The sequence below is a fragment of the Pimephales promelas genome, chromosome 20, assembly GCF_988280905.1.
Source record: "Pimephales promelas chromosome 20, fPimPro1.hap1.1, whole genome shotgun sequence".
Lineage (NCBI taxonomy): Eukaryota > Metazoa > Chordata > Actinopteri > Cypriniformes > Leuciscidae > Pimephales > Pimephales promelas.
In genome coordinates this window covers 222,337-246,716 of record NC_142788.1, presented here as the reverse complement: position 1 = coordinate 246,716, position 24,380 = coordinate 222,337, and the positions used below count along the sequence as shown (strand labels likewise).

Below are 24,380 nucleotides of genomic sequence, written 5' to 3'. Positions count from 1 at the left end.
CTATCCCTGTTTAAAATTAAAATAAGAATAAACTTCAAACTAGAATTTGAGATTCATTTTGTCCTACACATTGAGGTCATGACTCACTTTTGCATTTCCATAATGCATTTATGATTCTACTACAGGTTCTATATCTGAAATGTTATTTTCGCCATAACCCGCCTTTCCCTTGTCATTTCCACAACCACAGATATTTTTTTTTTTGTAAAACATAAAAAAATAAAATAAATAAGGTAATGATGGTGGTGGTGTTGATTATTTAGCAGTTAAGGGTGAAGTATATGTATATGAGTTGAAAAATATCAGATTTGAAAATATAATAAAATTCAGAAATATGAATGAAAGGTTTCAGTGGCTTAGTGTTCAGCGTTTTTTTGGTGTTCACTTTGTAATATCTTAACCGTTGCATTTCAGAGAAATAAATGAATTTACAATTTGGAAACATGCAAGTGTGATGTGTAACCCAATATATTTATAATTACAAATATTTCAACATATTTTGTTGAAAACACATGTTTTTGTTCGGTTGTGGAAATGACAATTTATTTTGCGATGTCTGAAAAACAACAACAAAAAAACATATTATTTCATAAAAATCAGCACTGCCAACTTCAGGGCAGGTAATTAGGCATACTGGGGAAACAAATTATGCCAGTAATATTTTAATTAAAAATGTTTCATTTTCTGAAAAAGTCCAGGTCTAAAAAGTACCATAGTTGGAGAATCACCCTTATATTTTAATTAGGCTAAATCCCCAGACAGCAAACTGACATTGAATCAACGTGGAAACGACGTCTCTCATGACATTGAAACAACGTTGATTTTGCTCATCGAATTAACGTTGAACCAACGTCAGACGCGGCATTCTTCAAAGCTAAATGAAAATCGAAAATTGGTTTGCTTTCATAACGTTGAAACAACGCGTTGATTTCAAGTTGATTTTCTGTTAGTTTTGAAAGAATGACGCGTCTGACGTTGGTTCGACGTTAATTCGATGAGCAAAACAATGTCAGATCAACGTTGTTTCGATGTCATATTTCCACGTTGATTCAATGTCAGTTTGCTATCTGGGTCTAGTTTTTACAAATAATAACTTGCCTGGTTTATTTAGCAACCGGAGATATTTATAGTCCGCTCAGCTTGTAGAGCCCTTCAGGTTCAAAAATGCATTTTTTTTTTCATGAAACACAAAGGTAGGCATAGTTTTTTTTTTTATTACACATAAAACAATTAATCAAACAGGCTTCTTAGGCTTGAAACGCTGGACTCTCCTCCTGCCGGTTGTCTGTACTGCTGCGTAAAACTCCCGCAGGGTCTCATTCAGAGCGGCAACGGTGTAATTTTCTTTGCGACGTTTCTCCGTTTTATTTACATTTTTTCAGCAGCATCCCAGTCGTCAAAGTTGTCATATTCTCCATAAATGTTAAAAGAAATAACCAAGTCGCTCATTGTTGTATTAGTAGGCTATGTAATATCTAACTGAATATCTAACTGTTTGTTTTGATAGAGCAAATTGTTAACGGATACTTTGACTGCCTGTTGCTATGGTTACTCACAGCTGTTGTGGGCAGCGCATTTATTTATTCATTTCGAATGGTAAACAGGCACTCTATCACTTTTTAACGGACACCCTGCAGCCAATCAGAATCGAGTATTCACCCAGACCATGGTATAAAGAACTACAACCTTTCCTTCAGTGATTCTGCTCGTTAACAGCAGGTGTTCATCATTAATGCCCAATCATCACCGCTCTGTAGACAGGGACCAAATGTTCTCTGAGCAGAGGTAATGTAACTCTTAGGATTTGGTTGGTGATCAACGGTAGGGAGAGGAAGAGGCATAATAAGCACACTGCAGCGCAGCCTTTCAAATTCACCGGGGCAGAGACAAGCGCCTCTCACTGATCTCCTCTTCCGCTTCAGCTGGTTTCAGTCACGTGACACTGGCTCTGAATGAAAATGTGTTGTGGAAACGCGTTGATTACTTTTTGTCCCTCTTTGCTAGAATAGTTTTTCAAGATGGCAGAAGGACATGGAAACCTCCTTGGACCATGTGAATAAAGATAAAAAAATCTTCACTTACAGGATACGTCAGATCATTGCCAGACGTAATTTTACACCAATGAGGTGATATATTTCTGAATAAAGACATTGATTTCAGCTAATAAAATACACAGTGTACCTTTAAACAGACTGACTCTGCAGCCATAAACTTTGGATATTATAAATCATACACACATTACTGGAGGAAATTTTCATTACACCAAATCTTAAAGCACTTCTCAGCCTCTTCTAACTTCTTCTCCTTCATCTTATCTTCAGTTCTTCTGTAATAAACTCTGACAAGCTCTTCATTAAACTTCTTTGGCAGGAAACTGGACAACTGTCAATACAAGACAAATATCACACACAAGGAGTTTTATATAAAATACTAAGTTTACATTGTACTTAATTTACTCTAACAAGTTCAAGCTCCTGATAGGTTTACGAAAAGAACATTATAAAGGAATAAATGGCACCCATTGGGAAAGATTGTGCAATGATCTGGAATAAAACAGTTTGAGTGTCATGAATACCTGAAAATCTTTAACGGTTGAAGCTTTGGTGGGATTCCTCTTGCTGTAGAAATAGACAAATTCAATGGGGTTTTTGTCCTTCATGCCGTGATCCAGATCAACCACCTGAGCTTGTGAGAACATGAGGTGATTCACTAAACAATTCTGTTTTATTTCAGTGTAAAAAGCAGCATCCTATTCATTAAACACACGTTATCTGGTTTAAATATGTAAATCAGCACTGAAATAAGATATAACTTACATAAACTGGTAATTCTTCAGCGTTCAGAGAAACAGTCGGGTCAGTGGGTCTGTACTTCTGCACTGCGGCTTTCCATGATTGCGTCAGGATTTCCTGAATTCAAAGGCTTCATCAGTTTTATAGGGTTAATCAATCAGTAAATCGATGTGTTTTTCAGTTTCTGTCCAACCTTTGAGATCTTTTCCTTAGTCAGACGAAATTCTCCCACAAACTTTGGCAGTTTTCTCCTGGAGATCTTGTCCAGGATGTTCCTGGATTCCTGCAGGTTTTCAGCAGTGGAGGACGAGATCTGCTCAAAGATCTCATCTGACACGACAACAGCAGATTTATTATTATACGTCTTATTTCACATGTGCTGAGGTGTTTCATAAGAGAGAATATGTTTATCCTGGTTTATGGTTTATATCTTTAGCTCTTTCAGCTTTGAGTTTCCATGTTTTTCTCCTGTAGTTTGAGCTGACCTGTGAGTTTGCTGTATTCCTCTACTGACTTTATGGCTTCAGAAATCTTCAGCATATCTTCAGGTTTCCCAGCATGAAGATCACGATCAGCTAATACGAGCGCTTCAGCAAACCTAACAAACCGAAAGTTAGTGTTTCAAACATGTATAAGAATCACAGTCTAATGCTGAATTTGTGTTAGACAAATAAGTTATGCAACAGGTGAAATATTGTGAAATCTCATATTCGACTCACATCTCTTCAATGATGTTGCCGATCTTGTGCTGGTAGGCCTGGCGATGGAGAGTGTATCGAGTGCGAAACATGTCATAAACATTATCTGCCTCCTGTTAGACACACACTGTCAGAGATAGGGGTACAGTACGAATTTTGTCCCTCAAGCTACAACCTACACTAATGTACCCTATAGGGCTTATTATTGGACCTCAAGGTACATGTATGTTCCCAAGCATTAAAAGGTAAATATATACCATTTCTTTTAAAGATTAAGGTACAAAGCAAGAACTCCAGTGTTCACAGTGTCCACTCTTTGACTGCAGATTTAAGGACTTCGGCTATGTTTACGCCAGTGTGTGATTCGCTAAGCTGTCTAGTTTGTAAAACGTAACTCTGCATTTCCCATTTACTCGTCAAAACATGTCGCTCTGGAAGTCCACCCATCAGTGGTAATAGCAATGCAAGGTTCAACAGGACACGTTCTTGTGTTTCGCAGTAAAGAGCAGGGAAGACAGTTTGACTAAAATGAGCCCCCGACGGCATTTGATACATCGGCTCAAGCTTGGTCACTAACCTTTTAAATCCTTTACCATCTACAGCAGAAAAGAGACGTAAATCACACGCTATGTATTCCGCGATGTACCTCGTGATTTCTTGAGCCCTTGCGCTGTTGTGTGGCGTAGTTGTTGAAAATGCCTCCTTCGGGGTTTTTTGACCGGACAGGACATTCTTTGTCAGATGACTTCGCATATGGCTTGTGTTTCCCTTGTTGTATCGCAGTTTACTGTGGCAGTGCTTGCACATAGTCCATTGTCTGTCCACCACCTGCTCTCCTTTTGCGTTTTTTGACACGGCAAAACTAAAATGTTTCCAGACATCTGACTTAAAAGCTGCAGGGCCTAGCACAATCTCAACTTCGGGGTATTCCTCCTTAAGTATCGCTGTCGGCCATGCTGGCTTGCTGTGAGCTTGTGTGGACAGCGTGCCGCGTCCAATCCTATTGGCTTAACAACGGTTGGTATGACGACGCAGTGCAAAGGATCATGGTCTATGTAGTTAAGATTTGTTCCGCGGGACTATGTTTAATCCTCTTGCTTTTTGACGGACACCTGTCCTTTTATTATTGTAACCCAACCACGACGATATCGAGACACGCTTACCACCGCGATAACGTCAATATCGTTACATCCTTTTGATACACTTGATGTCCATAATTTATAAATATTACGTCATTTTTGTAAAAAGTAAAAAGTTTGCCAGGAATAGTAGGCTATACTTCTTTCAAATAACATCACGTCGGTTTTATTTTGACATTATGAATACAATTGCTGCCCTCAAATGTTAATCTGAACTAAAATAAACCTTTCTTTATAACTACTACAATATAACATTTCATTTTGTCCAGGGAGCTGTTTTATATGCTCTTAAGAAAAGTCAAGTATAGCTCCATCATTGCTCAAAGTAAAATAATAAATAAATTGTATATATATATAATTAAATATATAATAAAAAATTAAGTCAAGTCAATCAATCACTTCTCTGGCATTTCTTTCTTTTTGCTGTAGGCCTATCGAAAACGTACCGAACCGAACTGTGACACAAGTGTATCATATCGAACCAAACCGTGAATTTTGTGAACCGTTACACACCTATTAACCAGTATGACTTTATTTCGGTCATACATCTACAAAAGTTATTGAGATTCAACAGAAGTTTAGACGGTAATGTTTTGTATAATTTTCCGTTTCAAGACACCATTATGGTGGTCAGTGTTTGCTTTAGTTTAGCTCTTAACCCTTTTCATTATTTAATGTTAGTTTTTCTCTGACTGTTCCAACTTTGTGAGCAGATCATGTTTCCTCTTCCAGTAACAAATGTGCTTTATAAACACTATGTTTTGATAATAACATAATCATTATGTAGTGACCTGTGTCACTGATGTCATTCAGAGTTCAAATATTTGACAATATGCTTGACTCATTTTAGCATTGGTGATTTTAGCCCTGAAATTCAACTGTTTGAGATCCAACAACAATATGAACAATATTGACATTTCTTTGCGCACAGAAGCAATTGCGTTTAGACATACAGGCATCAAGAATCTCAACAATGGTGACAATAAACAAACTAGTGACAAACAGATCAACTCTGAACATCACAAAACTAAAGCTACTAAAGTCCAAACAAAACAATAGCTAAATAAAAACAAATAGAAACAAACAATGAAAATTACAGGACAATCTAGCTGCATAATTTATTCCTGTTGCAATGCATGATGGGAGCCATGGATGTGTTTTTATTGGTGGCTCCCCTCATGCACTGAAACATGAAGCGTCTGTGTGATTGTCACCATTGTTGAGATTCATATGTAGATTCTTGATCTGTGTTTATGTGTGATTTTGAAACCTTTAGATTATTAAAGCACTGCAGGAATTAGCTACGGTAATGAAAATTTAATAATGCATTTTTGTATAATCAGGTTATAACACTGGGTGAAATCAGTGAATCAGAACATTGCAGGATTATAGTTTCATCATCCACAAATGCATTTCCAATAATCATTTTAAGCCTAACTTGTTCATAGAACAATTGCAATCAATGGTCTGTGTAATCAAAATAGGCTTAAGGTGGTTTCATGAAAAGCAGCCCAGGTCATAGCTTCTCTTGCCACAACAAGAGTTGGAACAGCTGGAGCAAAATAATATTACAAATTCAAGGGTACAAAAGCCCAACTAAAGCAAATACTGATCACTATAATGTGACATGAAACAAAACATTCCATAACACATCACCATCTAAACTTCTGTTAAATGTGCAATATTGTGTAAGGTCTTGAGGTTAGTAGTTTTCTTTCCTTCAATGATTCTGCTTGTTAACATCAGGTATCTACACAATTTAACACTGGGGATGTACCCTCAAGGGTACAGTTTTTGTACCCTTGGCATAGGGTACACAGCAAAATCCCCAGTGACAAGCCATTGTACCCCTAAAGGTAGAATTATGTGCTTTATTTTCTGAGAGTGTGCAAACACCAGAGTCTTAGATCCAGTTCCCATGAGGCACTGTTCACATTCAACAATTAATGCCACTTTTTATCTGAAGTTTTGAATATAAAACATGAGTCTTGAATACACTCTGTGAATGCCATACAAGTATCTTTAGTGTGTGATAACTGAATCATGCACCTTGTCTCTGAAACAGATGTGCTTTCTCCCGTTCACTTCACACACTCGAGCGAACTTCAGCAGACGCTGATGGTCAAAGCTGTTTCGAATGCCGAGGTGATGACAGTCTCTGAGAAATAAACATTACATATAAATATAAAAAGGATATGTAAATGAGATGATCATTTGGCTCAAAGTTTTAATAGATTCTTAGTCACAGTACCATCTGTGCAAAATGCCTAATAATTTACCGTGCGAAATAGTCCCATTTGTCCACATCAATGCCGTTCTGTTTGTTTGCCACAATCTCATACAGGAAGGATTTGTCTTCACCTCTGCCCTCGTATGACCACTGAAAAAAAAGAAAAGGCTGTATGTAAATTATGCTTTATTCATGCAAACACATCAATAACATATGAAGTATCCGTATGAACCTCAGCATCTGAAACTTTTGCCCCTTCGATTAACTCTTTAATAAAGGTGACGTCTTTATCATCCAGTCCGTGCTCTTTCAACACATTCTCATTCTCAGTCTTCAGACTCTTCACAATGTCATCAAACATCTGCACTGACATCTGCTCATGCTGGAGTAAAGACACAAACACAGATGACACCATAAATACATATTACAGAAGCCAACGGCACTGAGTGTGTGTGAGCAATGTGTCCGTTCTGACCTTCCACCTCTCAGGGATGTCATCAGGCAAGCCTAAGAAAAATGCAGGTGTCATGTGGATTGTTAGTCATGTAATGCACATTAACACACTCTTTCAGGTTCATTTCCCAGACATACATATACAACGGCATGAGTTCTGCATGTCCAAATGTAACAATAACATGAGTAAGAAATTTGCATGTCCACAGACACGTACCTCTTATTTTTTTCATATTTTTGGCTTCAGGAATAACCAGCCCATCAAACAAATGGGAAAGTGGACCATGACCTAAAAAATATGGAGAAACTGGATGATTCTAGTTATGGTTATCATAAATCAATGCTCAATTTGACAATGGTTTGGGTGAGTTTAGACTTGATAACAAATAGAAAAAACATAGTCTGGTTGGTGTTCCCTGAGTTTCCACCAGAGGTATCTTACCCTTACCATCACCACCACTTCAGGCAAATGCACCTTTCGTTTCCCCGTGAACGGAAGGATACATAAATGGACATTTCGCGGACTATCCTACCCCATAAATCATTGCATGGGTGACGACAGAATTTTTATTTAAAAAAAGGGGCGGCCGAGAGTTCGGTGGTGGACGGAAAATTCACATTTAAATGTAAAAGTATTATGTTTTTATTTACTCAAATAGCCAGAGAAACCAGTGTAAACAGCCAAAAGTTTTTTTTGTTTTTTTTTTTTCTTCTTATTATTCATCTTACCTTATTCGTCAGCATTGCATGGTTTTGTCAAGTGGAAATGCGAAAATGGCTTTATAGCCTTGGATTGCATTTCTTGTACATTGTATTTATTTATTATTCATTATTTCATTATTTTATGCAACTTTAAATGTGTACACAAAAGAGAATTCATGGCTCTGGATGTTTGTTTTTCACGACTTTTGGGCGCAGGGTTTTACTGCGTGATAAATACAATCAGCACGGCAAAACGGTTCATGCTCGTCATCTCCAAATCATGACCAGAGACAGATAAATATTAAGTCTGTTGTTTAAAACAAATAAAGAACCAATAGGAGAATAGTTATGGGTAAACAGTGGCATATTCATGCAGTGTGCACATGTCAAAAAATCAATTCCGATTTGAATCTTGTGACATATAAACGCGCACATCAACCCGATCACTTTATTTATCATTCATGTAAACACCTTGATCGGATTGATCAATCGTATTGATTTCATTCTGATTGTGTCCATGTAAACGTAGCTACTGTTTGTATCTGCCTATTTATATCCTGTCTGTTTCATTCACTGTCATGGAATCTAATGATAGGCAGATCGAGGCTTCGTGAAGCAATGAAACAGTACAAGCAAATGTGCCATATTGTGTTGAGGCTTCGAATCAATCCGACACCAGTCTCCACAGCAACACCTAGTGGTCACTTGCAGATGTTGATCTGAAACAACCTTTACAACGAGCCATTAAAATGTTTTTGTTGTTTTTTATTATTGTATTTTTCTAATGTATGAAGCTTGTAACCTGTAGGCTCTTCACATTGCTTAATGTTCTTTTGGTCATGAAAAAATTATATTAATAAAATAAATCAAGCTACAATGTCTCACTTTCTAATAGATTTTTATTCAAAAATTTAGGGTTAGGGTATCCAGAGACCTAAGGGTATTTTTACAATTAATTTTCCATCTGGTATTATTTACTAAAAAAGCTTGTAAAACATTAACCCTTTGGTGCACAGACAAATGACACACCTCTTTTTTCAGGACAAATTGAACTTTCAGCATATTTGTGTTGCATTGATGTCACCTGAATGTAAAATTAAGTTATGGGACCACAAAGACAAATGAAAAAATAAATCGGAAATTGAATAACTCAAATGTTTGTTGAAATCACACACAAATAAATAAAAGCTAATCAAATTTCCTCTGGAAAATAGTTTGTTCTTGTCTTTGAAGTCCTGGAGCACAGGAATAAACATTATAACTTGTACAGAACCAAAACTATTGACATTTTTCCAAAAGAAGTCCAGGCGTTTGGGGCCTCATGAAATTCACTGGTGCCAAGCCTCAAAACAGATCCTATCAGCAATCACACAGAGGGCCACATCACAGGCTTTGCATTTCTATTTTATTATTCTTTTATTTATTATATTATTTTTATACTTTTATACTACTTTTATTCTACTATAATACTTTTTACAGTAAATAAATAAATGGCACTTCAGCTGGGTCTATCCTGGTAATCTACAGGGGTTGGACAATGAAACTGAAACACCTGGTTTTACAACACAATAATTTTTAGAATGGTGAGGGCCTCATTTTGCATCCAAATACAGCACCAATTGACAGATAGAAGTCCTTCACAGTGACCAGAGGGATTATGAGCCGTTCCTCTTCCAGAACAGTGTCCAGGTCACTATATGATGCTGGTGGACTCGCTCCTCCAAAACACCTCGATAATATTCAGATCTGGTGACTGTCAGACCATGGGAGATGTTCAACGTCACTTTCATCTTCATCAAACCCTTCTGTCACAAGTCTTGCTGTGTGTGTTGGTGCATGATCATGCTGATACACGGTTTGAGCATCAGGTGCTCATGATCCTCCAGAAGGGTTTGGTAGTCCTCGGCAGTGTCGTGTCCATCAAATACAATCAGGATTGTCATGATATTGGAGCTCAAACCATCATTGATCCACCCGTGCTTCACTCTGAAGATTGGCCGCCAGGCATATAGATGTGAAAACTCCAAAATTGGCCAGTGTTTCAGTTTCATTGTCCAACCCCTGTAGTTCCTCATCTGTCAAAAAGCTGTTCTCCTGAAAATCCATCATCCTGCATGCCATGGCATCAAAAAAGGCCATATTTATTTACATCCAGTTTCTCTGTGAAACGCGCGTCTCTGTGCGTCTCGATCTCTCTCCACTATATCAGCGCTTGGTTCATGCGTAATGAAGCACACCAATGTTTACGACGGATCAGCCTGTAATTGGTCAAAAACCATCATGTGAAAACATCACGTGATATCCAGAATGGCAGCTAGCATCGAGCTAGCGGCAAAAATGATAGAATATTTATGAATTTATGACTTCAAGAGTATCAAAGTTTGATATACGCGATTGGACTTATTGCTGAAAACCTCTGAAAGGAAGCACAAGTTCCAGGCTGGATACTTACAATTGTCATTGCTATATATATATCAGAGGTCGCACGCCTCTGGAGCAACTAGGGGTTAAGTGTTAAGTGTAAGTTGCTCAGGGACACATTGGTGTCTCACAGTGGATTCGAACCCGGATCACACCAAAGGCATGTGTATTATCCACTGCGCCACCACCACCTCGAATGTGAACACGAATAAAATAAGTTCAGAGTACTCATTACTATTGTTTTTTATAAACTTAGAAACTTTATAAAACTGAGGCAATCGGTTTCCTCAAATGAAATGAGTTATCTAAACTTGTTGTAAACCTCACTCCCACCCGGGTCACGGCACCATTGTAACCCCTCCACCCAGTCCCACTCGACCCACTCTGAGGTCTCCGGAATGAGAGTCAGGCGTTCAACAAGGAAGATAGCTGGCCTCCGTTACACTGGCGTGTTGTGACATAGTACTACTCACCCAAGTCGTGACATAGTCCAGCGATCTGAACACACAGGAACTCCTGTTTGGTGATTTTGAGCTCTGGCTGATTGTCATGAAGAATCTTGACCAGACAACCAGCTAAATACGCCACACTAACACACACACACACACACACACACTCCTAAACACCACAGTTTATGCCAAGAAAACGGAATCTCGCAAACACATTTTAATTTGTTAACTTACAGTACGTGTTATGCAAAAACATCAACAGCAGAGGACCGTGAATGTGTAAATGTAGTCAAATTATTTTAAAATATTCATTTTAAATCTCTAAAATTATTAACTTAAAATACAATTACTTAACGACCAACATTCTTTTTATATTTATTTATTTATTTATTTTTTACAATTTTTTTCTTACCCAAGTGAGTGTTCGAAGCGATTGTGAGAAGCTCCCGGATACACCAGATATGTTCCTCCGAGTTGTTTGATGTGACGGAGTCTCTGAAACTGAGGTGTATCTGTGAACTTCACCAGCAGGGGGTGCAGCGCAATGTGACCATGAATGGGGTCGTTGAAAATCTACAGGATTTCAAAACACAGTTCATCGCATTAACATTCGACTCAACATGTACAAAACCATGTTGTTGACAAGTGATTTTGTGACCTACAAAAATCATTTCACTGCTGAATTCACAGACCGTTTCATCAATGCATCCTGACTGGTGACACGTGAGTAATTGAATCATTTACTCAACCTATTTGTTCCAAGGAATGATTCACTTAAAAATTAAGTGTTGCTTGGTTGATTTTGTTTTGTTTGAAAAATCAAAAAGTACAGCACACATTTCTGCAATTTCTTCATGAAAGGTGTTTTCTGTAATGGAAGAAACATTTATACACAGACACCACGTGAGCCGTAACATTTCAATGTGATGGTAGACAATTGCAATTCAACAATTTAATGCATCTCAGCAGAACTGCTCATATGTTCCTTCAGGGAGGAAGTGAAATGTGAAAATACATCATAAGCAAAAAATTTTAATTGAGTAGTTAGTTTACCTTTATTTGTTCTTTTGAGAAGTCAAAGGAGTATTTCTTCAGGATGTCTTTCAATTCCTCCTCAATAATCTCCCATGCCTCTTGTTTCTTAGGCTCTGGAAAAGCATGACATTCTCAGTGTAAAATCACTCCGGTTACTAACGAACTGTAACCACGGTTCCCTGAGATAACGGGATTGAGCATTGCATCAGTGTTTTCTGACTCTTATGGGGAAAACTCCTGTTTTCTTCGAATACTGAAGCCTGATTGGTTGGCCTGAAACCCGTGCACCTGCACAGACAAATGGCTTTTCAGCCCACCAAAACGGACAGGGCCGACTGTCTATATTGAGTTGCACCAAAAGTTATTTTAGTCCGAATCTCTCGACTGAGGAGCGCAGGCGTCGACTCGCATAGTTAAGGGCCGACTGTCTATATTGAGTTGCTCTATTGAAACTGAGTGTATCTGTGATGTTCACCAGCAGGGTGAAACGGAAGGCCGGTGAAAATTTACACATTGACATTAATGGAAATCTTTTGCCACAATTCCGCAGTTGGAGGGTCCGAACTGGGCAAAGTGAGTGTGATGTGTGTTTTCTAATTATGCATCACTACTGCCAAAGTGCATGCACAGAGAAGTCCGAATTAAACATGATTTAATGAATCGTAAATGTAAGTACACATTGATGGCCTAAGACACGAAACGAGCGGTTTGTGTGAGAAAACCAACAGTATTTATATCGTTTTACCTCTTGTTAACAGCCGTCGAACTGCTCTGAATCAGATGTCCAACTGAACCGAACTGAACCGTCTCCAACGTGACGCCGGAAGTGATCGCGTGCGTATGAACGTCACGCATTGTTTACACGGAGATTTCGGAAGTTTTACCTTTCACTAAACATATTTAGATATATCGAAATCGTCTTCCATTGCGATTTCCCGTATATCTAAATATGTTTAGTAAAAGGTAAAACTTCCGAAATAAAATCTTTCTTATTTTATATTTATATAGGCTACTTATTAGCTACATGCTCCATGTACCTTATTTAAATATTTTCATTTAGCTTTTTTTAATACTTTTAAAATATACAGTTTTGTTTTATTTGAACACTGCACTGGGCTTATTCCTGGTGTGGATTAAAACACCTTTGTAGTGTGCTACGAATAAAGGCGATTACACGAGATTGCGACTTTGGGTGTCTCTGTGTTTCTGCCGTGTTACTTTCTCTTTCGCAGAGAAGCGCTGATTGGTTGTCCTGGTTACGGTCATTGGCTGATCTCGGAGGCTTGTCATCAGAGAGGAGGGAAAGAGCGATCCAATCACGGGGATCATCAGGAGAAGCGGGAACTATAAAAGGAGCACCTGAACGCGATTGTGTGGCCAGCCTTTTGTTTTGTGAACTGCAACCGTGTGCTGAGTCCTTTGTTACGTTTTTGTTGACATTCGTTTGATTATTGAATTATTTTGTTTATATTAAGTTTGTCATGTGAATTAGAGTGTCTTAAACCTGAACTCCTTTACTCATTATCTGAACTTGAGTAAAGATGCTTTATTAAAAGTGGATTTAAAGAAAAGGGTCAGGTAAGATGTCACGTGACATACATTGCGCACATGTAGTTTTTTTCTTTGTTTAAAAACACTAGATTTAGGGACAAGTGCCACTGTTGTATTTTTGTTTTGGTTAGTTAGCGTAGGGAAGTATACGACGTCTCGGACGTTGAAGATCTTTCTTTTCTACATTTTATTTTTTATTAGTTAGGTTAGATTAAATTCGGGTAAGAAAGATTGTTTTCTTTTTATTAATTTCTTTGAGTTGGCACTGTCCAGTTGCCCTTTTCCTTTCCCAGAATTAATACATAATTTGCTGGTATGTTTATGTTACTTTATTGATTGGTTAATATTTGTTTGAATTGTTTCTTCATGAAGATGTGTGATGTACATACATATTATGGAGAGCTATTTTGACCGGTTGTGGCCAGCAATAAAGAAAAAGAAACCTTAAATATTCTACTGCCTTTGGTTTCACTCACTCACTTCCCAGTGTTTCTTTAGCAGTTGTCGAGGGATGATTAATGTTCCCCTTCTAAATAAACTAAGAAGGGTCGTAACATAGTGTGTAAGGCTATGATTAAACTATAACTACTGTAGTTTAAAAGTGTTTTTGTGTTTGTTTCGTTAAAGTAATTGACATACAGGGATTCCCATGTACCGTCTACCCCTGCCACCCTACCGAGACATCATGCCACCCCCATGTAAAATCTTCTAGATCCACCACTGCCCATAAGCGTCAGAAAACACTATGCAATGCAAATGTAACGTACAGAAAAGGAAACATATTTGAAATAATCACATTTGCATTTTCTAATGCAAGAAAACATAAAAAATTACATTAATAGGGCATGGGCAAGACTTCAATGAAAAAAAAGCTCCAGAAAAAAAATGTAACTTGTATTTGTGTTCATCTTAGCACTAATATAAATGTTTCCAAGTTTTCTAATGTAATATTTTAGTGGTGGGACTATTTTTAGGAAGTAGTTCAAGCAGTTCAAGTTCTGGTTATGCCTTTCTGACGTCTTTCTTGTAAAGAGCTTCCTAATCTATTCCATTCACTGTATTTCTTGTCATCTCAAGTCAAGTTGCGGTCCAAAGACACAAATAACTTTATTTGTATGTATTAACTAAACTCATTATATTTGAACGATAATCTTGTGCTGAACTTTTTTTCCAGGTTTGTAAATCATGTAACAGATGAATAATAATCTAAACACAAATATAGAAGCAGGAGATGGATGTGTCACATAAACTTCAGTAAATTATATACACATTATCATAAGACAGTGAGCTGTGTGCATGTCTTTTCTTACCTTCAATGTCTTCATATGACCTTTTTAGATCTTGAAGATTTTTCCTGATATCAGAAAGAGTTTTTTTGTTCTTTTCAGATGGTGGCATGTTCTCTATTGTCTTCTTTTTGATTGTTGTTAAAAGCTCAGCTGAGGTGGCAATAAAGATCTGTAGATCTGTGTACAGACTTTATAGATCCAGCAGCTCAACCCACTGGAATACATGAGGAAAGATATCATTAAACTATAAGGGTGTGTCTCAGACAAACATTGAACAAATGTTTGATAAAAGATTTAAACTGACTGTTATATTACTGGTTCTCACGATGCAGTAACACAGGGCTTATGATCTACATACATTAAGGGGACAAAATAATTGTTAGATTTTAAAGACATCAGTGAATTTCATAATTATTATAAAATCATCAATATCTGATCTCACTTCACTTTAGTTTTATTAACTGCAGTAATTACGTTTGACACACACCATCACAATGGCCAAAGAAGAGTACCCAGATAGCAAACTGACATTGAAACAACGTTGATCTGACATCGTTTTGCTCATCGAATTAACGTTGAACCAACGTCAGACGCGTCATTCTTTCAAAACTAACGGAAAATCAACTTGAAATCAACGCGTTGTTTCAACGTTATGAAAGCAAACCAATTTTCGATTTTCATTTATCTTTGAAGAATGCCGCGTCTGACGTTGGTTCAACGTTAATTCGATGAGCAAAATCAACGTTGTTTCAATGTTATGAGAGACGTTGTTTCCACGTTGATTCAATGTCAGTTTGCTGTCTGGGTAGAGGTATAATGAGAGTTAAGAGCCCAACAGATGGAAACACTAATCACTGATATGGTGACTTCAAATGAAACATTACTACACAAAACTCTCAGTAAAACCTTCTGTAGACGTCTGACAGAAGTAAAGTCGGTCTGGTTAGTAATAAGTGAAGGTGGTAATGTTGTTTGTGGAGTTGCTGAGATCTTCACAGATTTAACGTCTTCTTTTCTCTTTGGTGGATTTCATCTCAGTATTTTGTTCCAATCACCTGGATTTGATAATTATCAGTTTTTCAGATTTGATAATTATCAGTTTTTCAGCAGGATACAGAAATCAGATGACTGAGTTTATGGGTGGAATAAACATACGGCAGGACTTGGACTATACACCTCTGTAAAAGGGACAAACATTCCTGTCCTATTTGTCCACAGAGGTCTGAAACATAGTTATGTGTTGTCTCTTGCCATTATGTAAATTGTGTTTCTGTTTTTAGATCAGTTTTAAAAGACACTTTGGACTTATAAATGTCTCAGGTCAATCATATAAAACTTTTTATGGGTTAACAACATGTTGATCATAGATTGTGTGAAACGACAATTTAATCTCTTCTACTCGATTAGTTTGTCATTATCAACTCATTTACTGATAAAGCAAAACTGGTCCTGTCAGCCTGACATTCATATATTGTGGACATCCTTCCTTGAAATGAATGACTCTCCAAAGTCGTCAGCATCACTGCTCTGGGAAACATGGAAAGTAGTTTTACGAGGGAAAATTATATCATACTCAGTACATAAACAAAAAAAGGAAAGAGAAAAAGAAGTCCAACTGGAAGACAGAATAAAAGAATTAGAAATTTTACGTGCAAATAATCAATCAGAAAGCACCTATAAAGAAATTAGAGAAAAAAAATTGCTTAATGAAATAATAAACAAAAGAAACCTATTTCTGATTCACAGGCTCCGTCAAGAAACTTTTCACCATAGCAATAAATCCGGAAAATATTTAGCCAGTCAAATTAAAAGAAATAAAGAAAGAACAGCTATAACCTCCATCAGAAACTCGGCAGGGAAGCTAACCAATTCACCAGTGGAGATAAACAAGATATTTCAAGATTACTATACTAAATTATACTCATCTGATCTGGACCCAAACCAAGAAGATATAACCCAATTCCTCGATAACATCATTCTACCAAAACTCAACATGGAACAAATAAACACACTAGAATTATCAATCACAGAAAAAGAACTTCACTCCGCACTGAAAAGCATGCAAAATAATAAAGCACCAGGTCCAGATGGCTTCCCTGCTGACTTCTACGAACATTTTTGGTCAACCTTATACCCACTATTTAGCGGAACAATAACAGAAATAAAACACAATGCAAAGTTCCCTTCCCACATGAATACAGCACTTATATCACTCATTCCTAAACCTAACAAAGACCACACCTTCACATCCAACTATCGTCCTATCTCACTTATAAATGTCGACATAAAATTATTAGCAAAGCATTAGATTGAACAAATTGAACAAATTATACCATATATAATCCATCCTGATCATACTGGCTTCATAAAAGGTAGACATGCATCTAATAATACCCGCAGATTATAAATTTAATGCATTACTCATCAACACAACAGAAAGATACTCTCATTGCCACATTAGACGAAAAAGCTTTTGACAGGGTCAACTGGAAATTTTTATTCACCACGTTACAAAAATTCGGCTTTGGAGAGTCATTTATTAACTGGATCAAGATTTCATACACATCACCATCGGCCACAGTCACAACGAACGGACTAACATCACAAAGCTTCAGATTGCACAGGGGGACGAGGCAGGGACGTCCACTCTCTCCATCCCTATTCACCATTTTTATTGAACCTTTAGCAGCAGCTATCTGTCAAAACCCAGCAATCAGAGGTATTGAAACACCACAACAAATACATGAAATCTCACTTTATGCAGATGATATCCTACTATATATACAAGAACCCCTAACATCTACTCAAGAAATAATTAAAACAATCCAGTCCTTCTCAAAAATATCCGATTATGCAATAAACTGGAATAAATCCTCCATCCTCCCTTTACATAAAACCAAATGGGATGTGGCACCCCATCAATCACCAATACCTATTTGTCATGATCACATCACTTACTTAGGCATTAAGATTTCCTCCAGACTGTCAGAGTTGGTAACACTCAACTTCACACCACTACTAAAAAAAATAGAAGACGATTTGCTCAGGTGGCTCAACCTCCCAATCTCCATAATCGGCAGGATAGCAGCAATAAAAATGACGATTCTACCAAAAATTAACTACCTATTCTCAATGATTCCAACCCACCCCACACTCACCTGGTTTAAATCACTAGACTCCATTATAACTCACTTCTACTGGAAAAATAAAACGCCAAGGATAAAACTCACTACACTACAAAAGTGTAAGGTTTAAGGAGGACTAGAAGCACCAAATTTCCAATATTACTAACCAACTGCAATACATATACAAATGGATTCACCCCACCCAATCTGATATTATATGGCTAGATATAGAACAATCACTATGCAAAGAATTAAATATAGCTGACATACCGTTCCTCACCAAATCAATCAAACAACACACATGTTTTAAGGCAGTAACTATAGCCGCCACTCTGACAGCCTGGTGGAAATTTCACCAAATCACAAACTCTACATTAGCTCCATCTAACCTCACTCCACTGTGGAACAACCGTGACTTTATAAGCAATAAAAAAACATTGAATTTTCACACATGGGCGGAAAGGGGTATCACCCACATTAAGCATATTTTCAAATCCAACACATTTAAACCATTTCCACAACTGGCTCAGGAGTATGGCATCGGGAACAACGAATTCTTAAAATACCTACAAATCAAATCTTCTGTCCTGACAAAAATAAACATCAGAGATACAAATGTAGAACTTCCACCGGCAATATCAGACATGGTCAACATTTCCTCTTCAAAGAAACTGCTCTCTAAAATATACAAAATTATCTCAAATCAACTTCAGTCCATATACTTACCAACAATAAAATGGGAAAATGATCTTTCAATAGCCCCCGATGCCAACTTCTGGACCCAAATCTGTAAAAATATCTATCTCATATCCAAAAATGCAAATTTTCAGTTAATACATTACAAAATACTTCACAGAACACATTACACGGGCAATAGATTAGCTAAAATGGGTTTCACATCAGAAGTTTGCACACATTGCATTTAAAATTCTACAGATACATACATCCATGCAACCTGGCACTGCACTCCAATCAAACACTTTTGGGAAGAGGTCACACAATCACTATCCAATCCACTATAGTTGGCTGCCACATCCCATTGTCGCCTTCCCTTTGCTTGCTGGGGGACCTCACAATAATCACTGATAAAACTATAAACTCTAAAATACTCCTCATAGCGCTAACCATCGCCAAGAAAACTATCCTCATGAACTGGAAAACCAGAAATAAATTACACATTAACATTTGGAAAAATCTTATTACAGACTTCATTGCAATGGAACTGGCATCTCCCCTTCATAATTACACATCTGAAACTGACCTCTGCGTCCAACACTTTCTGACCTCTTACAGCTATGAATCCCTTCTCTGTTCTTAACTCCGACTCCTCCCATCTTCTTAATCAATCCACGAATATTCATTTTAGTTGTTTGAACATGTCTCTGTCATCACTGTTATTACTATCTTTACTGTCACTGTTATGATTGCTAGTTTCACTTTTATTTTTTGTTGTTGTTTCATTGTTGTAATTGCTGTTGTTGCTGTCTTTTGCTCTCACCGTTGTGATCACCACTCTTCACTATTGCAATAACTTCCCCCTTATCTCTTCATGGGTTTTTAATGCACCACAACATAGAATAGGGAAAGAAAAATAAAAAAGGAAGGAATAAGTATATATGGAAACACCTGGCGAGGCAGGCAAGACAGGCGAGAAGTGGTTTCAGCGGGACAGCATCTTTGTCCCAATTTGAGACACTCTCGCACTGTACACCCTATTTTAATGCACCTTAGACATTGCACATAACACACACACACACACACACAAAAAGGAAAAGGAAAAGATAGGGACTGATGAGATGTGGGGTTAAGGCTATCTTATATTATATTATCTTATATATTATATTATCTTATTATATCATATTTTATTTTGTACAGGTGTTACGACCTGTGATTTGGTTTGTTTTATTGCTTTGTTCTTTTTGTATTTTCTTTCTTTTCTACCCCTCTTTCTTTCTTGTTGCTTTAATTTCAAACAGGAAACAGGTGAACCAACCCGGGGTTGTAAGCCGCCATTGGTTGTCCAGCCGGGGCGTGGACTTTATAAGGACGCTGCTGGAATTGATCGAGGAGCTCATTGTTGGTTCGGCTGCACGCGGGTTGAGAGCTCCAGAATCCCTCCTCCGGCCGATGATCAAATATTGTTTAAGAGATTTTAATTAGTCCATCTGAATCCTGTTCTTATGTTTAAAACAACTTAACAAAGTGGAGCGTGTAGGGGTGTCCTGCCTTGTTTATTTCGATCTTGTTTGACCTCTGTTTTTGAGCAGGGAGTTAGGTAAGATCAATGTATTTTCTTTTGATAATGGATTAGGTTATTAATTTCCCCTCTTTTCTTTTATATTCGTTTTGTTTGTTATTTTGGCCTTTTGGACACCCTGAAGATTTGCTCTTTATTTCACTTGTTATTCCTTAATAAATTCTTTACATTTTGCTTAAGGTTTGTGTTTGAGGTTTTGATTCTCGACCGGAGTGATACGTCCTGGGATTCCATTTCCACAACCCAATAATTTATTACGCCTCGTAGGTGACTTATATTCCCCTAGACGCGGGACGTAATAGCAGGATTGACAATGGCAATTGTTACATAGGAGGAAGGATGGAAATAAAAATATACCAACACAATATTGGCAGTATAATGGTGGTGGGGAGTGGGGTGGTGATGGTAATGACAATGGTAATAAATAATAAATGGTTACTTTGTTTACGCATACACACACATACACACACTCACACCCAGTCACATACACACTTAGATCAAACACTTAAATCACTCTTTTGTCACTGCTGGAATTATGGATTTACAAGATTGCTCACTACTGCACTATGTTGGTTTGTTTGTATGTCTTACTGTTAAATAAAAAAAAAGAAAGAAAAGAAATCAGATGACTGAGTTTATGGGTGGAATAAACATACGGCAGGACTTGGACTATACACCTCTGTAAAAGGGACACACATTACTGTCCTATTTGTCCACAGAGGTCTGAAACATAGTTATGTGTTGTCTCTTGCCATTATGTAAATTGTGTTTGTGTTTTTAGATCAGTTTTAAAAGATACTTTGGACTTATAAATGTCTCAGGCCATTCATATAAAACTTTTTATGGGTTAACAACATGTTGATCATAGATTGTGTGAAACGACGATTTAATCTCTTCTACTCGATTAGTTTGTCATTATCAACTCATTTACTGATAAAGCAAAACTAATGGTCCTGTCAGCCTGACATTCATATATTGCTTTATTTTAAATAATTGCTTGCCTACAAATTTATTAAAATTCACACACTGTAAAAAAAAAAAAAAATTAAAAATGGTGAAATTTATGGTAAAAAACATGGTGCATGACAACCTTTTATGTTTTACGGGACTTAAATTTACGGACAAAAACACAATGTAAAGAAAACCTGTGAAATTTTCCAATTTCACCACGTTTTGAAACATTGCATAGAAGCACCTAATAAAAATAAAACATCTCCAGTTAGCTAAGCATTTATTTAGTGCACTATTAAAGGGTTAGTTCAGCCAAAAATGAAAATTCTGTCAATATTTACTCACCCTCATGTTGTTCAACCCCGTAAGACCTTCGTTCATCTTCGCAACACAAATTAAGATATTTAAGATATTAAGATCGCTCCTGCATACTCACACGTAGGCTCACTATTGGCCGACGCTGGTCATGTGTGTGATGCGTGTGACTTACAATAACAGAAGCTTACACTATTAAACTAGTAACCTGACTCGCGCAGAGGGAGAAATAAACCGATAGTTGAAATAAAGTCATTATTTTTGTTTGTTTTTGAGCACAAAAGTGTTCTCGTCATTTGATAATCTTAAGATTGAGCCACTGTAGTCACTTGGACTATTTTAACGATGTCTTTAATGACTTTTCGAGTCATTCCCTCAAGAAGCCTACGGAGCGATCTTAATATCTTAAATATCTTAATTTGTGTTCTGAAGAACGAAGGTCTTACGGGGTTGGAACAACATGAGGGCGAGTAAATACTGACATAATTTTCATTTTCGGGTGAACTAACCCTTTAAATAAAAGATCTAGCGCTGTTATCAGACCGGCCCTCGCAGCCTCGAAACACTACCGGCCCAGCTGGGAATCTCCTGACTCTCCCGATTGGCCCTCCGCCCCTGGTGGCATCCTTACTTTAGACTTGAATTACAACAGAAATAAATAATAAATAAACATCAGCCGGTCTTAAATGTGTGGTAGAAAAACATCAGCTATGGTTCCCAGCAATTTACCATATAAATACAGAAATAACCTTTACGGGACAACACTTACATCTCATTAACTCATAAATACCTTTGTAATGCACTGATAACCACCATAATAATACAGGTTGTATAAAAAGTAAAGGACACAATTTTAGAGTAAATTACGTACAATATAAACTTCACTGAGCCCATACAAAGATCAAGCTCCAGTCCAAATGATTAACCAAACTTTCATTATAAAGAAATAAATGGCACCCACAAATTATGCACTGATCTGAAATAAAACAGTTTGAGTGTCATATGATCGTCCAACAAAACATGTAATATTTTACACAATTCTGAACCTTTACATTTATGCATTTGGCAGACGCTTTTATTCAAAGCGACTTACATTGCATCAAGGTAGACAATTTCAGCCTTCTAGTCACCTAATGTGACACACGCACAGAAAACCTGTATTCTTCACTCAACTGCACATAATATCAGCAAATTATCCAAAAACACAATATTGACCCGCGTTCTGTTTTCTATCATGCGCCGTGCACGTTTGCGATGACGTAATATGATCGCAAACGCACCAGGGTTCGATAGAATCAAGTTGAGTGTGAAACCAGACCAACGCTGCGGGGGGCGCCGGGAACAAACGCGCTCAGGCTCGAACCGCAGCAGACGAGCCCAGTGTAAAAGCCCCCTAAGAAAATCAGTTTTCTCCTTCAGTGATTCTGCTTGTTAACATCAGGTGTCTTCAATAATGCTCAATAAACACTCAATACTCATTTAATTATCTCATTAACTCATTAACACTCTGCTCAGAGTTTATAAAATTCACATTTTTCAGTGTTAATTTAGTCACTGGGGATTTTGCTGTGTACCTTGTCTTAACCCCCTGGGGACCAAGGTGTATTTGGGGTCCTTGAGATGTTCTGACATGCCCTGACATTTGTACTTTTTTCAGCTGCTTATAAACATATTAATGGCACAGGTGAAATTACACTCTATTTAGCACAAACAGGGCTACCATAATATGTGAACAACATGTATGTACATGTTTGTATTTTGCAGAGAATATTGTCTATGCGTGTTTATTGTTAAAACTAAAAATGAAAGTTTCTAAAATAAGGCCACAAAACACATACTAAATATGCGTCCAGAAGACTTTTGACTAATGGATGTTGTGGCCTAGAGTTTTTTATTCACAATGATCTGAAAATCATCCTGTCAAATCATTCACATAAAACTGTGAATTGGGTTATGTTGTGAAAAATATTTTTTGTTTGCCAAGGCAATATGCGAATGGGCGTGAACAGGCCAGCCCTCATCATGAATAATTAGGTGATTCTCACCTGAGAGACAAAGACTCGCATAATAATGAGCCTTTCATTCAGGTGAGTCAGACAAGAAAAAGAAAAGAAAAGAAAATTCTTTTTCCATATAAAGTATTATTTTTAGAGTAGGCCAATACAGTTTTATCATACATAATTCAAAGTTAAGGATTCATTATTTAGATATGTGCATTGCATTAGCTTGCATTGTATAACAGTTGATTAGTTTATTTTTGACAAAACCTACTATATATTTAACATATGAGCAGAAACTGTCTAACTAAAGCTTATTTGATGTTTATTTTATAGTAAAAACTTTATAATCTATTTCGTCTGTAACAGTAGGCTATGCATCTGTTCGTTCGTTCACACACCCACATATTTAAACAGTCTTTTTGGTTTTACAGATCAGTATAGAACAAATCTCAGTAGTCTATATAGTCTTACTAATGTAGGAGCGAAAGTGAATGAGCGCTCTGTGTGCGCATTCAATATTTAAGCGGTCTTTGTGCAGTTTACAGATACTATTCAATAACGCGATTAGAACAAGTACTTAAGAATAATGACTGACTGCATCAGCTGCATCCGTGTGCTCCTCCTCGAAATGAAACGGGTAACTGAGGTAACTTTTCCAGGATTATTATGACTGTATTATTCCTCACAGCGCAGCAAGACCAGGTAAAGGTTAGATTTGTGATAAACTGGATGTTTTATCGAGCTGATATATGGGTGTTTTCATGGCTTGCCTCAACATTAATGTTTGAATAGCACAGGCCGGTTCACATTAGCATGTCATACGCTATAATGAGGTGAAAGGGAAAAGACTGGCATCTTTTCATACAGATTACATCAACTGAGAATAGTTGATTTTTATATAAATTACTTTATTTAAAAGAAGAGAATTTCAGCTTCATAAAGAGAGATCTTTCGTGTCTCTGTGACAACTACC

At 37.2% G+C, this 24,380-nt stretch overlaps 1 protein-coding gene across 1 annotated transcript in view; it reads right to left on the bottom strand.

Annotated features, from left to right (window-relative positions):
• Positions 1-1,197: 1,197 nt before the first annotated feature.
• Positions 1,198-24,380, bottom strand: part of LOC120486291 (deoxynucleoside triphosphate triphosphohydrolase SAMHD1-like) — a 48,778-nt gene continuing 25,595 nt past the window's right edge. The window contains exons 2-16 of the mRNA XM_039682223.2: positions 14,781-14,973; positions 11,938-12,032; positions 11,297-11,457; positions 10,909-11,024; positions 7,530-7,601; positions 7,335-7,366; positions 7,092-7,241; positions 6,909-7,009; positions 6,679-6,787; positions 3,512-3,603; positions 3,278-3,390; positions 2,986-3,122; positions 2,817-2,909; positions 2,576-2,680; positions 1,198-2,382 (exon numbers count right to left, since the gene is read on the bottom strand). Of these exons, the coding sequence (XP_039538157.2) occupies positions 2,239-2,382; positions 2,576-2,680; positions 2,817-2,909; positions 2,986-3,122; positions 3,278-3,390; positions 3,512-3,603; positions 6,679-6,787; positions 6,909-7,009; positions 7,092-7,241; positions 7,335-7,366; positions 7,530-7,601; positions 10,909-11,024; positions 11,297-11,457; positions 11,938-12,032; positions 14,781-14,868 (1,608 nt within the window). The 5' untranslated portion in view covers positions 14,869-14,973 and the 3' untranslated portion in view covers positions 1,198-2,238. The remainder of the gene's footprint in view (positions 2,383-2,575; positions 2,681-2,816; positions 2,910-2,985; positions 3,123-3,277; positions 3,391-3,511; positions 3,604-6,678; positions 6,788-6,908; positions 7,010-7,091; positions 7,242-7,334; positions 7,367-7,529; positions 7,602-10,908; positions 11,025-11,296; positions 11,458-11,937; positions 12,033-14,780; positions 14,974-24,380) is intronic.